At 53.7% G+C, this 15,541-nt stretch overlaps 1 protein-coding gene across 3 annotated transcripts; it reads right to left on the bottom strand.

Moving 5' to 3' along the window:
* Positions 1-8,856: 8,856 nt before the first annotated feature.
* Positions 8,857-15,100, bottom strand: CTDSP1 (CTD small phosphatase 1). 3 transcript variants are annotated; one of them, XM_040476244.1, is made up of 7 exons: positions 14,673-15,096; positions 13,091-13,239; positions 12,543-12,644; positions 12,376-12,432; positions 11,658-11,750; positions 11,342-11,527; positions 8,857-10,556 (listed from the first exon to the last, which is right to left on the bottom strand). In XM_040476244.1, the coding sequence occupies exons 1-7, from the start codon at positions 14,737-14,739 to the stop codon at positions 10,428-10,430; spliced, it is 783 nt and encodes a 260-aa protein (XP_040332178.1). In that variant the 5' UTR covers positions 14,740-15,096; the 3' UTR covers positions 8,857-10,427. The 3 variants fall into 3 exon arrangements, with proteins under 3 accessions (XP_040332178.1, XP_040332177.1, XP_040332179.1); XM_040476243.1 differs by having other exon boundaries at positions 12,543-12,647; positions 14,673-15,094; XM_040476245.1 differs by lacking the exon at positions 12,376-12,432 and having other exon boundaries at positions 12,543-12,647; positions 14,673-15,100.
* Between the last annotated feature and the right edge of the window lie 441 nt (positions 15,101-15,541).

Raw genomic sequence — 15,541 nt, 5'->3', positions numbered from 1 at the left:
TAGGGCCCCAGAGAGAGTGAGAATGGGTGAGGGGGTGGGGACGCAGGTGCCCGCCAGGGACGCTGGTCCCTGGGAGCCAGCGGAGCCAGCGACAGCCTGACAGCAGGAGCCAATGTGCCCCACCCCTGACACCCAGTGAGCACACTCCCAGGGATAGGGTACGTTTCTGCCCAAGGCCCAGGCCTTCACTGCAGGTGGACAGCACCAGCCAGGAAAGGCAGGGGAGCCTGGACCCTTCCTCCTACCAACCCAGATGACAAGGCTCAGCTGTCCTCCCTCCTTCCCCGGGAGAATGGCTCACAGGGCAGGGGGACGGGGGGGGGGGGGGGGGGGGGGGGGGGGGGGGGTTCACACTTGCGGCCCCTCCTGGACAGATGGGCACCCTGGCACCCCTAGAGGTCTCTTTCACTGGGCATGACACTTGCTTAGAGGGGGCACAGGTGCTCTCCCTATCTGCCCCCCACCACCCGCCCTGTTTCAAGGGCACTGGCTCCACCTGGACTTTTTATTAGCTGCCATAAACCAGTGCCTTTGGACTCTGCTCTGCCACTTTCTCCCAGATGCCAAAGGCTTCAATTTCCGACCCCTGATCCTAGGGGGCCCATCTCCTTGAGGACTGGAAAGAAGCGTGGCCCTTTTGGTTGTGGGTCTTGCTCTGAAGTTGGCTTTGCCTGCAAACTCAGCACCTCGGGCGGCTGCACCCGAGCCTCCCGCCCCTGCGGAAACTCCCGTCTTCTGAACCTGGAAGGCGAGATGAAGCGGGCTGGGTGAGGGCGGCCCCTCCTCCTGACCACACCTTCCCAGGAGTTCTGGAGACCCGCTGTCTGTGTGTGTGCACGCACGTGAGCACGTGTGAGCATGCTCGTGCCCAGTCTGGGAAAAGGAGTAAAGACACAGCAGGTTCTACTTTGGTTTTTTATTTATATATTTTTTTAACCTTTTTTGGGGAGTACTTTGTCTTTAAAGAACATCTTTTGTGCCTAAAAAGGAGTCTGTGTTCATTCAGTTGTACAGACGAGCGAGAAGGGAAGAAAAAACTCGTTTATAATTTCACTACAGAAATAATCTACAAATAAATCAGTTAGTGATTTATTTTGAAGTAGGTCTTTCATTTTTCAGTACATATGTTGTACATATGTGTACATAATGTGTGTATATAATATCTATGTGTATATAATATCTACATGTATCTATTTTTCCATCTATCCTTACTGTGACAGGTTATATGTCATTTTATGACTGTATGTGTGTGTGTATATATATATATATATATATATAATTTTTTAATGTTTATTTCTTGAGAGAGAGAGAGAGAAGGGGAGGGGCAGAGAGAGAGGGAGACACAGAATCCGAAGCAGGCTCCAGGCTCAGAACTGTCAGCACAGAGCCTGACGCAGGGCTTGAACCCACGAACCGTGAGATAATGAACTGAGCCAAAGTTGGATGCTTAACTGACTTGACTGAGCCATCCAGGCCCCCCATGACTGCATTTGAATCGTCTCACGGTAATCCACGAAGTAGATAGCATAGTTTATATAAGCGATTGTTCTTTGTTGGACTTCCAAATTACATCCATTTATTTTATACTACAAAGAATGCTGTGGTGAGTATCTTTACCATTCGATTATATCCCTTATTCTTTCTTTCTTAAAACTGGGACTGCTGGATCGAAGATGAGAACAGGCAAATTGGCCTCCAGAAAAGTCCCATTAATTCCTAATACCACCTGCAGCACAGAAGAATGTCTGTTCCTCCACATCCTCTCCAGCACTGGGCTCCAGCTTTTTAAGAAAATCTCTCGTCGGTCTGATTGCCAAAAAGAAAAATCATTGTATGCGTTGATTTATGTTATTTTGATTACCAGTGAAATAGACCACTTAAAAATATACCTATTGGCTATGTCTTCTTTTGCGAATTTTTTATTAGTTTGTTGAGTTCGTTATTTACATGTATGATGTATTAAGTTTGGTAACCTGCCTGTCATTAATGCTGTATTTTTCTCCAGTTTGCTTCTTGCCTTTTAATTTAACCTCAAGATTTTGGGAAGAATATATGTTTTGTTTGTGTGTTTTTTAATTTTAATTCCAGTGTGGTTAACATACAGTGTTATATTAGTTTCAAGTGTATAATATAGTGATTCAACAATTCTATACCCTCCTTGGTGCTCACCAAGGATAAGGATAAGTGGATAAGTGGATTCTTGCTCCCCTTCACCAATTTCACCCATCAACCCACCCACCTCTCCTCTGGTAATCATCAGTTTCTTCCCTATAGGTGAGAGTCTGTTTCTTGGTTTGTCTCCTTTTTTCTTCCTTTTGTTCTTTGTTTTGTTTCTTAAATTCTACGTGTGAGCGAAATCATGGTATTTGTCTTTCTCTGATTGGCTTACTTCACATTTGTACTTTCTAGCTCCATCCAAGTGGTTGCATATGGCAAGACTTCATTCTTTTTATGGCTGAATAGTATTCCATTGTATAGATATACCACATCTTCTTTACCCATTCATCTGTCGATGGACACTTAGGTTGCTTCCATAATTTGGCTATTGTAAGTAATGCTGCAATAAACATAGGGATCCCTTTGAATTAGTGTTTCATATTCTTTGGGTAAATACCCAGCAGCGTGATTATTGGATCATAGGGTAGTTCAATGTTTAATTTTTTGAGGAACCTCCATACTGTTTTCCAGAATGGCTCTACCAGTTTGCATTCCCACCAACAATGCATGAGGGTTCTTATTGGGAGAACATATGTTTTTTTTTTTTAATTAAAAAAAATTTTTTTAATTTATTTTTGAGAGAGAGAGAGAAACTGAGCATGAGCAGGGATGGGGCAGAGAAAGACAGAGAATTGAAAACAGGCTCCAGGCTCTGAGCTGTCAGCACAGAGCCTGTTGCGGAGCTCGAACTCATGAGCTGTGAGATGGTGACCTGAGCCGAAGTCGGATGCTTAACTGACTGAGTCACCCAGGTGCCCCTTTAAAAAAATCATTTCCAATTTCTTTATTATGGCAAATGTCAAACAAATAGAAACGCATAAATAATAGTACAATAGTACAATAATAAACGCTCGTGGATTCAAGAATTAGTGAAAGTAATTATACTTGGAAGTAATTTGTAGATCATGATACTTGAGCCCAAAATATTTATCACACATATCCTAAGAATGAGGATATTCTCCATAACTGTAATATGATTTTCACATCTGAGAATAATTTCTAATATTGTCTATCTAGTCCACAGTTAAAAATTTCACCAATTGTCCCCACGACGACTCTGACGGCTGGTTTTACTGACGCATGATCAAGTTAAGATCATGCATTTCCTTTGAGTGTTACGACTCTTCAGTATTTTGTAAATCTAGAACAGTGTTCCAATTTTTTTTTTTTTATATTGACTTTCCTGAGTCCAAGACAGATGTCCTGTTGTGTGTTCACATTGTGGATTTGTCTGAATCTTTCTTTGTGTATTACTTAATTTGTTCCTCTTTCCCCTGTATTTCCCACAAACCAAAAGTACATCTAAAGTCTTGACTGGGTTCTGGTTAAACACTCTTTTCAAGGATACTTGAAAAAAGTCAGTGCTTCTCAAACTGTAATATTGTAAGAATCACCTGGGAATCTATTTAAAGTGCAGATTCTGATTCAATAGGTCTAGGACCTGAGACTCTGAATTCCTAACAGGTTCCTCAGTGATGTCGCCACGCCCGTCCACAGACCCCATTTTGAGTAGCACGGGCAAAGGTGTTGCTGTTTCACATTGCGTGGCATTAGGAGGTATAAAACGTCACATTGTCCTAGCATGAGTAGTGTGAAGTTTGACCCCTTGGTGACAATGGAGACTGCCAGATATCCGCACTGTAAAGGCACGTTCCCTCCTTTGCAATGAGAAGTCATCTTGGGGTGACAGTTTGGTATTAGAAGCACAAAAATTTTTATTTCTTTATTTACCACTTTTTATTTCTTTTATTATTATTATTATTATTATTATTATTTTGAGAGAGAGTGGGGTAGAGGGGCAGAGGGAGAGAGAGAATCCCAAGCAGTCTCTACTCAGGGGATCGATCCTACAACCCTGGGATCCTGAGCTGAAATCAAAAGTCAGACGCTTGACCGACTGAGCCACCCAGGCGCCCCTTTACTTCTTCTTTTATAATATTAATTCTGTACTTTTTGAATGTCTGATTTCCCCACAGTGTCTGTTGTGCTCACTGTTGAATCCTAGCGCCTGGTACACCGTAGGCATGTGATGAATGTTGAAGGAAAGAAATGGAATTTATGATTTCTATCTTTGATATTATATTTAGGAAGCTGTGTTTTAAGTTTTAAACTGAGTTTTATTTTTTAATTCTTAAAATAATTTTTTAAAGTTTATTTTTGAGAGAGAGACCTTGCATGAATGGGGGAAGAGAAGAGAAAGGGGGACAGAGGATTTGGATTCGAAGCAGGGTCTGCACTGACAGCAGAGAGCCTGATGTGGGGGTTGAACTCACCAACAGTAAGATCATGACCTGAGCCAAAATCAGACAGCCGACTGGGCCACCCAGGCACCCTTAAAATAATTTATTTTTTAAAATTAATAAATATACCTGGTAAAATAATTCGAATCAGATGTATAATAAAATGTGTCCCTCTCCTCTTAGATGACTTCCACCCAGTCCCCCAGCCCTGCTCCCCTGGACCAGCAGCAGCTCTCATTTCTTGTGTACCCGACTGGAGGATAAGAAAGTGCAAGAAAGTGGGGCGCCTGGGTGGCGCAGTCGGTTAGGCGTCCGACTTCGGCCAGGTCACGATCTCGCGGTCCGTGAGTTCGAGCCCCGCTTCGGGCTCTGGGCTGATGGCTCAGAGCCTGTTTCCAATTCTGTGTCTCCCTCTCTCTCTGCCCCTCCCCTGTTCATGCTCTGTCTCTCTCTGTCCCAAAAATAAAATAAACGTTGAAAAAAAAATTAAAAAAAAAAAAGTGCAAGAAAGTATGCATATTTTTTTTTAAGGCTCAAAATGGTTTATTTCAAAAAAGAACTTTTATTTATTTATTTTATCAAAAATTTTTTTATTATTTTTAAAAATTTACATCCAAATTAGTTAGCATATAGTGCAACAATGATTTCAGGAGTAGATTCCTTAATGCCCCTCACCCATTTAGCCCATACCCCCTCCCACAACCCTTCCAGCAACCCTCAGTTTGTTCTCCATATTTATGAGTCTCTTCTGTTTTGTCCCCCTCCCTGTTTTTATATTACTTTTGTTTCCCTTCCCTTATGCTCATCTGTTTTGTCTCTTAAAGTCCTCATATGAGTGAAGTCATATTGTTTTTGTCTTTCTCTGACTAATTTCCCTTAGCATAATACCCTCCAGTTCCATCCATGTAGTTGCAAATGGCAAGATTTCATTCTTTTTGATTGCCAAGTAATACTCCATTGTGTGTGTGTGTGTGTGTGTGTGTATACACAACACATATATACTCCATTGTGTGTATATATATATATATGTGAGTGTGTGTACCACATTTTTAAAAACACTTTTTTAATGCTTTATTTTTGAGACAGAGAGAAATAGAGCATGAGCAGGGGAGGGGCAGAGAGAGGGGGAGACACAGAATCTGAAGCAGGGACCAGGTTCTGAACTGGCAGCACAGAGCCCAACGTGGGGCCTGAACTCATGGACCGCGAGATCATGACCTGAGCTGAAGTCGGACACTTAACCGACTAAGCCACCCAGGTGCCCTACCACATTTTCTGTATCCATTCATCCATCGATGGACATTTGGGCTCTTTCCATACTTTGGCTATTGTTGATAGTGCTGCTATAAACATGGGGGTGCGTGTGTCCCTTCGAAAAGGACACCTGTATCCCATGGATAAATGCCTAGTAGTGCAATTGCTGGGTCGTAGGGTGGCTCTATTTTTAGTTTTTTAGGAACCACCATACTGTTTTCCAGAGCGGCTGCACCAGCTTGCATTCCCAAAGTACGCATATGTTTGTGTCTGTTTTTATACATCTGCTTTGTGGGAATACACGATCACCATTGTTAGAACTCGATTTTAATAGTTTCATTTACTGGCTGTCTGTCTTGGAGATCATCCTATATCTGCTTGAGTAGTTCCAACTTATTGTTTTTCAAGGCTGCATGGTGTTCTCTGTGATAGAGCAATATTTAACCAGTCCCTCACTGATGGACACTTAGGTTATTTCAAGTGTTTTGCTATTACAAACAAGGATGCAATTAACACCTGTATGTTCATATATTCTATATACAGCATAAATTCCTAAAAGTGGAATTGCTGGATCAGAGTATCTGCATTTAAAAAATAATTTTAAGGGGCGCCTGGTGGCTCATTTGGTTGAGTGATCGACTTTGGTGCAGGTCATGATCTCATGGTTTGTGAGTTCGAGCTCCTCATGGAGCTCTCTGCTGACAGTGAGGAGCCTGCTTCAGATCCTCTGCCCCCTCTCTCTCTGCTCCTCCCCTTCTTGTGCTCCGTCTCTCAAAAATAAATAAAACATTAAAAAAATAATGTTGATAGTCAAATCACTCTCTGAATGGGTTGCACCAGCTCACACCCCTGCCAGCAGCGTTTTATCTGGTGCCTGTTGCCCTACACCCTCTACTCCTGTGTGTGTAACAAGCAAATAGTGAATATCTGCCCATACCAGGCTCCATTAGATACATTTTCACAGCTGACATCTCCAAAGCCTTCTTCCCTCCAGGCCATCCTTGCCCCCACCCCCAAAGCCAGCCAGCCATAGCTTCCCACCAAGTTTCTCTCCTCTCTCACATCCATCCCTTCTATCCTCTTCTTGCTTTGTTCCGCCTCTGCCTCAGTTCAGGCTTTCACCCTCCATGTTCAGGACCATGACTGTGGTCTCCCTGTCCGGTCTCCTCCGTACTCCTGGTTTAGGTTCTAAAGTACACCTGCTGGCTTTGAGCACTGTGCCCTCCCGTTCAGTGTTCCTCAATGACACCCAGGGCCTGCAAGAAAAAAGCCACTCCCTTGGACTGCCCAAAGATCTGCAATATGTGGCCTCTTCTGCTTTCTGCAGCTTCGTTTCCTGTCCTTCCTCCCTTGTGGGCCATCCCAAATGGTCATTTCCCACACTCCCTACCGTGGCAGGCCCCTGATGCTTCTGCTTCCTTCCCGGGTGCACCTCCTTGCTTAGGCCACCTTTACCTGACTTGCTCCACCTTCCCAAACTCCTCTGAGATGCAAGCCAGCAGGAAGCATTTTCCAAACCTCCCAGACCAACCCAGGAGGGGTGAAGTGTCCCCTGTGCCCCCCCGCCTTCTGTGTTCTGTCTCTGTCTCAGTGCACCTGCAGGCTTTCAGGTTTTAGCCTGCTCAGGTGTCTTTCTCTGCACTAGGGTGTGAGTTCCTTGAGAGCAGAAGCATGGCCCAGTCATGGGGTGTCCCTGGGCCCTGGCACCGTGCCTGGCACCCTGGAAATGCGGATACATGTGGTTGAGTTGAACTCTATGTGGGTGAAGCTGTGTAGGTGGTGGTGGTGGGGAGAGGCTGACTGTGGTCTCATTCAAAGCTGGGAGCCTGGGTGACTCTCTGGCTGTCAAGGCCCCTGGGATGCAAATCTTGGGGGTGGGGGTGGGGGACCCGGTGCTTACTGGGAGAGCAGGAAATCAGGCAGTGCCCTGGGGAGGAGGAGGGCAGAGGCAGGGAGGGCTGGGTATTTACCCTGCCAGAGTGGGCTCCAGCTCAGAGTGGAGCTGGTGTTGCTGACGGAGCTCTGGGCTTCGCTTCCTGCGCCATCTGGGAAGAGGGATGGGAGGGAGCTATCTCACACACTGCAGGTCCCCCTGAGACTTCGGGGACAGATCAGCATCTGGGGCTGGAGAAGGTCCACTTGAGGCTGGATTCACAAGGTATGGGGATGAGTGGGGTGAGGGGATAGGGTAGGCAGAGCTGGGGGGCCAGGGACCAACTTTGGGAGGGGCAGTGTGTCTGTGTGTGTTAGGGGGAAGGCTGCCCCACCCCAGGGAGATGGGGGGCCCCCACCCTTTCAGTCCCCGGGGTGGGGGAGGGGGCAGGTTGGCGTCCGCGAGGCCAGAGAGGCCTCTAGTGGCCGCCGTGGGAAGCAGGAGAGGGCGGGCCGGGAGGGCACTTCCTGCCAGGGCCTGGGGCTGCCCAGTTTTGCAAAGGAAGTGCTGCCAAGGCCGGAGGGGCGGAGGCAGGAAGTGGGCCGGAGGCTCGTGCAAGGGCGCGGCTAGTAGGTGCTGAGAGGCCGCCGAGGGGCGGGTAGGGGAAGGCGGTGCGGAGGTCCAAGAGACCGAGTGCCAGGCCCACCGTCTCTCCAGAGACCTTGACGCCTCCGGCCGCCCGCCCCTCCCTCCCGACGCCTCGGAGGCCCGCCTCAGCCAAGGCCAAAGTTCTTCCGTTTGGAGATGAACTTGGCTTACCAGGAACCCGCCCCCCCCCCCCCCCCCCCCCCCCCCGCTCTGGGGCCGCAGGAGCCCCTCCCATCCGCCCCGAGACGGAGACCACACCCCTCCCGCCTCCAAATACCTTCCAGGGGCCTCCCCCAAGGACGCTGCTCAGCTTTACCGCTAATACTACCGAGTCCTCCGCGTGCAGGCATTTACCAACTTGCAAAGAGGGCATTTCTCCATTATGCAGGTCAGGTAACTGAGACTAAGAGAGGTAGAATAATTAAACAGTACAGCGAGGCGCTCGGATCCACCCACCGCTGTGCACTAACCTTGCACTTGCACTCTTGAAGCCCCCCGAAACCTAGGGCAGCCCCTCCCTCCACCCACTCCACCGCCAAAAGATACACTGAATTGAGTGTGGCTTCACGGGACACAACCACTCCCAGCTTCAACGTCCCCCCAAAGACCACAGAAGCGGGATGCGGGTCTGGCGTTCTCTTTAGTTCTTGTCATAGTGTGGGGCTTTCAGTCAGAGAAGGCACTTAAATGGGAAGGTCACGCGATTCAGGCCAACCTTGTCCTCCCTCCCACCCCCAGTTCTGAGGGGAGGGGGGCAATGACATCTCCATTTGACATCCCCCTTGGCACTGCTACGTGGGTCCCCTTAACCGACCCTTAACCGTTAGGCCTTGGGGAGAGCCCAAGGCCTTGACCTCCACACTCAGCATTTAGGGGGAAGGGGTTCCAGATAGAGAAGTCAGAGCTGGAAATCAGGATGTCCTGGGAGCTGCCCCCAGCCAGCAGGGGGTGAGGCTGGGATCGACAGGGGATGGGTTGGCACTGGGGAGGGGAGACAGCTTGGCCAGGCTTCCTGGAGACCCCCAAACCCCACAAGAAGGGTCCCACCTCCTACAGCTCCCCTAAAGGCACCGGTGAAGTATGGAGTGGGTGGGGAGGCACTGATTAGGTGCAGGGACCCCACACACTCAGCTGGTGGGCCTAGCACAGAGCTGGGCACAGAGAAGGTGCTAATAATGTGTTTTGAATGAATAATTGGAGCAAAGAGGGTGTGAGGGACAGAAGACAGGGCTTGGGACTTCTTGGCCCAGCCTGTTTCATTCAGAAAATAGCAGTTTAAAAAATGTAAAAATCCTTTCCCTCCCTCCCCCCAGTTTATGGGTCCAGGAAAGGGGTGAAGGAGGGGTATCTCTACCCCAGCCCTTCCCTCTCCCCTTCCCCTAAAACTATATACACATATACATATTTATATGGCACCACAAAGGGGTCTTGCCTATGCCCCCACACTAGGAGCTGGGGGAGCCAAGCCCCAGGGCCTTGGGGTGGTCAAGGCAGATGTGAGGGGTCAGGTCTTGGCGTGGAGAGCAGCCTTCAGCTGCTGCTGAGCCTAGAGAAGCTGGACTCCAGGGTCCCGTAGGACGCACCCTGCTCCCTTCACAAGTGGTAACAGATCTTCCCTCCCTGCCCTCCTAGGCAGAGATTGGTGGGGGTCTGTGTCAGTCCCAAGGGAGGAGGTGCGGAGACTGGTTCCTCCCCTGCCAGGCTAGACTACAGCAATCTGGAGACTGTTCCGGGCAAGAGCTGACCTGATCGTGGCCCTGGGAAAACAGGGCAGGGAAAAGGGCTCTATGCAAGGCACTTGGTGTCCACTGTTCCCAGGCTGGGGGCCCAAGGCATGGGGCAGCAAGAACCCTGCCCCTCCCCCAAGCAGAACCAGAAAGAGCCAAGGGGCCCGATTTGGCAGCAGAGAAACATGGCAGCAGAGAGAGAGAAAAAGGGGGAGCTGCACGCAGGGTCCCACAGGTCCCCCAAGAAGAAGGAGGAGGTTCTAAGGCACTGACACAGGGACCCAGGGGCTCATTGCCCTTGGTGCAGCCCGCTGCCCCTTTCACAGCCTGGCCAGGCAGGTGGGGAGGGCCCACTTCCCCATGACGCTGAGGTGGCGGCAGTGGCCGCTGGGTTTTCTTAAGGAACAGTCCACGTGTGAGGGGCGTGGGCACCGGTCAGGGGCAGGTCCTGGCCCCCGGGGCGCCTCACTAGCTGCCGGGCCTTGGCTGCCTGAGCACTGAGTACACGTCATCCACGCGGCTGAGCTGCTCGAAGAAGGGCAGGAGGTCGTGGAGCTCTGTGTCACTCATGTTGTCAAACCAGGAAGCCACTGGTACCTGGGCAGATGGATGTGGGGCAGTGAGGGGGGCCGGGGCCTCTGGGCACAGGATGTCCACCCAGAAGGCCCTTACCCTCAGTTTTCAAACATTTCTGGCAACACCCACAGTAAATCACATCTATGCATGCGATACAAGTCTTATGAAATGATACTTAATCTTACTGTTTGCAAAACACTCCAATATTTTCTATTCTATTTTGTTTCTTAAAAATTCCCAGCTATGGGGCGCCTGGGTGGCGCAGTTGGTTAAGCGTCCGACTTCAGCCAGGTCACGATCTCACGGTCTGTGAGTTTGAGCCTCGCGTCAGGCTCTGGGCTGATGGCTCGGAGCCTGGAGCCTGTTTCCGATTCTGTGTCTCCCTCTCTCTCTGCCCCTCCCCCGTTCATGCTCTGTCTCTCTCTGTCCCAAAAATAAATAAAAAACGTTGAAAAAAAAAATTTTTTTTAAAAATTCCCAGCTAGGACCCACCGCATCACCTCTGTGACCCACTCACAGGTCACAGCCAGCAGTGTGAAACTGCTCCAGCATGCAGCGGGGGCCTCAGGCCCGGCCAGGCACTCGCTTCGCACAAGCAAACGGATCAAATGGTCACTAAGGGATGCAGTAGCAGGTGGATGAGGTGAGTGGGTGGCAGGCACAGGTCATCAAGGGCAGGAAGGAGGAATGGGAGGGCACCAGTCCCCGGACAGCACCCAGCATGGGAATGGGGAGGCCCCGGTGGTCCTGATGGCTGACCCTTTCCTTGGCTCTCAGCCCCTAACGTGGTCCTGCCCGGCACTCACGGCATTGTCTGGATGGAAGACGTAGGAGGCGGGCGAGTTGTCTAGGATGAGCACCCGCCGCAGGTCTCGGCCCAGCCGGCTCAGGTCCTTCACGTAATTGCCCCGGTGGAAGACGCAGGACTCACGAAACAGCCGCGCCCGGAAGGCCCCCCACTTGTCCAGTAGATCAGCTACTGGGTCTGCATACTACGGAGTGGAAGATGGGTCATCCAGGGCCAATGGTGAGTGACCCAGAGGTCAATCCAGCTGCAGGCTGGAGGCTCATGGGAGGCTGGTGGCCCCAGGAGCCCTTCAGTGTGGGGGGGACAGGACTCACCTTGGCAAGGCTGGCGGTGAACAGCACACACTCAAAGAGCTCGCCCATTCGCTGCAGGAACTCATCCACATGGGGCCGCTTCAGCACGTAGACCTAGGGGGTGGGCCAGTAAGGGAACTGCAGGCCTGCAAGGCCGGGGGGTGGGGGTGGGAGGGTGGCTGAGGGCCATGAGGGAGCAAACGGAAGAGTAGAGGTGCACAGGAGGGAGGCCGGTCCCAGGGTCTGCAGGCTCCATTTGGCCAGCCAGCCACTCCAGCTATCCTTCCAGAAGAGGATCAAAATGAACCTCCAACTTCTAGCTTCACATCCTACCTCACGGGGCATCACTAATGCCCAGCCCTTCCCCAACTATGGCTTCAGCCAAATGTAGGGGCCTGGGGGCAGCCCCCTCACCCCAAGGCTGCAGGGCACCGACCCCCGAGCCAAGTAATGGAGAACAGGCTGGACAGCACACAACCTATCCTGAATTACTTGAACTGGGTCCCGGGCAAGGTGGGGCAAGGGGGAGCCGAGGAGGAACCCCACTCCCTGCAGGCCTTGGAGTTGGGCCAAGTCCCTCAGGGTCCGTGCGACCTCGGGCAAGTCTCACACCCTCTGGGGCCTCACATCGCACATCTATCAAAGTCCCACCTGGGGTTCTCAGGATTGGCACGAGGAGCCTAGGGTCTGGAAGGCAGATGCCAAGCCCCCCACCTCCCCCCCACACCCAGCCCCTCACCTGGTGGACCACCCCATCAATCTCCACAGGGATGATGAAGTCGGCGTTGTTCACTGGCTGTGGGGGGGAAAAGGAGCTGCTGGGGCGGGGCCCGCAGAGACCATACCCCCAGTCCAGGGCAGGCCCCCTCAGAGACCCGGGGCTGAGGGCTGCTGGGCAGGGCCTACCTTGAAGGAGCTGTGCACCAGGGTCTCATCCAGGTCGATGACCACACAGATCTTGTCCACGTCCTGGGCCTTGGCCTCTGGGAGCAGGTACTGGACTGGGGTCTGCTGCAGGGACAGATGAGGTCATCGGGGGCACTTCTTTTAAATTCTCTTAAAACCCAGTCATTTCTCCTAAGCACGTCTTCCCTCTCCCAGCCCTCTACCTGGGGAAGCACAGGGAGAGTGGGGAGAGACCCTCCCCTTCCCAGCTTTGCCCCTGCCAACTGGAGCCTGGGGCAGGCCGCCTGGCTCTGGACCTCACTTCCCCACCTGGAACACCAAGGTAGAGAAAGCTCCCACCTTATAGAGTTCCCTTGGGTGGCAGTCTTGGGGCATTCAGGGACCGGCTGGGAGGGACCTGAGAGGGAGGGTGGCGGGCCTGGTGGGGGGCTCCACCCTCTTCCATACCTTCCAAGGCCTGCAGATGGGTCATGAAAAGCCCCTTTTCCTAAACATCCTCCAGGCTGAGCCCAGGCTGCCCCGGCAGCTCCCACCCGGCCACCACGCACCTTGGGGACAGCGCCGTTCTCCTCCACCAGCAGGGGCGCCCCACTGTGGGCGGGCAGGGCGTCCCCATCGTCCCGGCAGACGCAGCAGAAGAGCGAGTGGAGGATGCCCCGGCTCCGGGGCTTCTGAGAAGCTGCTGACTTCTGGTCACCTGCAGCAGGGAGGCCCAAGGTGGGGGTGTGCACTCTAGCCTGCAGAGTTGGGTGTAGGTGCCCAGGTGCGATCCCCTGGGTGAGAGGGTCTGGCCACGCCCCCTTCGTTGAAGGAGATACACTCCAGGCCCTCCTGACAGCCTTGACTCCACGTCACCCTGTGGTACCCAGAAATCCTCCTAGTGTGGGCACAAAGTTACCCTCATTAGGAAGTGGGCTGGCTGGAAGGGGACTACGGAGAGTGCTTTCTCTTTTCCTCCCAGCCTTCATCACTGCTGAGGATTCGGCCCCAGTGGGGGGCTTCCTGACACCCACCTACCCGAGCAGCCCCTGCTCCGTCGGCCCCTAACCAATGAGAGCTGCGGCTTGAGGCCCTGCCATCCACTCCCGCCTTCCTCCCATCCTTTCCGCCCACGTGGGTCCAAAGTCCTCACTAAGGCTAGGCCCCGAGGCTGGGAGTGGGGGAGCCTGGCTGGAACCAGTGTCCCGCAGCCATCTGCCGGCCCCGCCTCCTCCGCCCTCGCCCCGCCCAGACCTCCGACCTAGAGCTGGGCATCCGCCGCCTGATTGACGGGCCCACCCTCCACCGCCCCTCTACCGGGCCCCCTGCCTTCGGGCTGAGCTAGGACCAGGCCAGAGCTGGGCAGACCCGGAGGGACTTCCTAGTCTCTAAGGTCAACACCCCGACAGGGAGGGCCAGACCCCCAGCCTAGACCCTCCAGCTCCTGGGCGCCCGGTGGAGGCGGGCGGCACGGCTTACCGGGTCGGTGCGTGTGTGCACAGGCCCGGCGCCAAAGGGCCTGCAGCCCGGGCTCCTTGTGCCCCGCCCGTCGTACGGGACACCCCGCGAGCGCGCTAGCGACCCTTAGAAGTGGCTGCCCCACTCTATGCCTCTGAGAGGCTCAGTGCTTCCACGCATGACGCGGAAGTTTGTTGGGATCGTAGCTGTGTATTGGCGGGAGATCCTTCCAACCCTCCCGAGCCCGCTGTCACCTCGGCACCCCCTCCGGCGACCCGACCCGGGCGATCGCGGCCCGGGGCGGAGCCTCAGAGGGTGGCCTGAAGGCGCCCTCTTCAACCCCCCATCTCCCAGCTTCATTGGCGCCAATGGGGGGGGGGGGGAGGGGGCGACTGTCGGGCAACCCGCTACGCCAGCCCAGGAGACTAGGAAGGAATCCACTCTCTACCTCTGCCTCAGTTTCCCCACCTCGAGCACTCGGGAGCGCCCCAATGGCTCCAGGCCCCGCCCCGCGTCTCTGAGCCTCGGCTAGTTCAAACTCTTTCCCCGCTCCCTCTCCGGTTAGGAGCTCAGAGCTCCGCAGAGGCGGGCGCCCGGGGCAGCGGCGGCGACTGCCCCGGGTAGGGTCTCGGCCTCCTTCTCCTCCACTCCCGCGGCTCCCGGGCTGCAGCCCCCTCCGCGCGGCCCCAGTACCTTTGCCCCGTAGCGGGCCCCGCGCCTCCTCCTTGGTGATCTGAGTAATGACGGCCGAGCTGTCCATGGGGCCGGGCGCGCTCCGCTCCGGCCGGACTCTGGCCCGGGCGCCCGGCCTCCCCCCCGGCTCGGGCCGGAATCGGGGCGCGGGGGGGAGGGGAGGGGTGGGAGGGAGGGATCCCCGCGAGCTTCGGAGGGGAGGGGAGCCAGGTTCTAAGGGGGAGGGGGAGGGAGGGGGCGCGGAGGAAACTTTGTTACAACATGGAGTTTCCTCCCCGCGAGGCGGATGCAAACATGGAACCCGGGCGCTGTTTCAAGGCTCCCCCTTAAAAGGGCAACGGCTTCGGCGTGACCTGGACTCGGCCGCCGCTTTCATCACCGCTGGGGCCGGCGCGGCTCTGCTGGCTGGGAGGCGGGCCCGGCCGGGTTCCTGCCGCGCTCCAGGGGGCGTCGCCTCTCTTCCTGCCGCCCGCCCGCGGGCCCGAGCCTCTGCGGCTGCGTGGCAGGACCGGCACCCGGCCCACTGTTCCAGACAGCCGAGCGCCCCGAGCCAGGGCCCGCCCCACCCGCCCGGAGCGCCCACGCCGGGGAGTGCCCGAGGGCGGCGCGGCTCCACCTCGGCGCTTTTCGAGAGCCAGACGCTAGCCGCTTCTTGATTTCCTCATCTGGGAAACGGGAATAACGCTCTCTGGTCTGCAAAATGGGTCTTCAGTGGTTGCGGGGGCCCCCTCGCGGTAAAGTTCTGAGCGAGTGAAGGCTCTCTCTCAGCTCCAAACGGCTGTGTACATCCGTAGAATTGTGCTCTTGACCGGACTGTGACTGTCAACACTCATCGCAGTTGCAGGCCAGGTAGCCGGATCCGTAGGGCG

The sequence above is a fragment of the Herpailurus yagouaroundi genome, unplaced genomic scaffold, assembly GCF_014898765.1.
Source record: "Herpailurus yagouaroundi ecotype Mexico unplaced genomic scaffold, PumYag 140, whole genome shotgun sequence".
Lineage (NCBI taxonomy): Eukaryota > Metazoa > Chordata > Mammalia > Carnivora > Felidae > Herpailurus > Herpailurus yagouaroundi.
The sequence above is the reverse complement of the archived record's forward strand: the minus strand, read 5'-3'. Positions and strand labels throughout refer to the sequence as shown.

Coding starts and splice junctions, on each gene's coding strand:
- CTDSP1 (XM_040476243.1), bottom strand. CDS start 14,739: ATGGACAGCTCGGCCGTCATTACTCAGATCACCAAGGAGGAGGCGCGG. Junction 11,751..12,375: donor TTGATGGGGTGGTCCACCAG/GTGAGGGGCTGG, acceptor CCCACCCCCTAG/GTCTACGTGCTGAAGCGGCC. Junction 10,557..11,341: donor TCTTCCATCCAGACAATGCC/GTGAGTGCCGGG, acceptor CCATCTGCCCAG/GTACCAGTGGCTTCCTGGTT.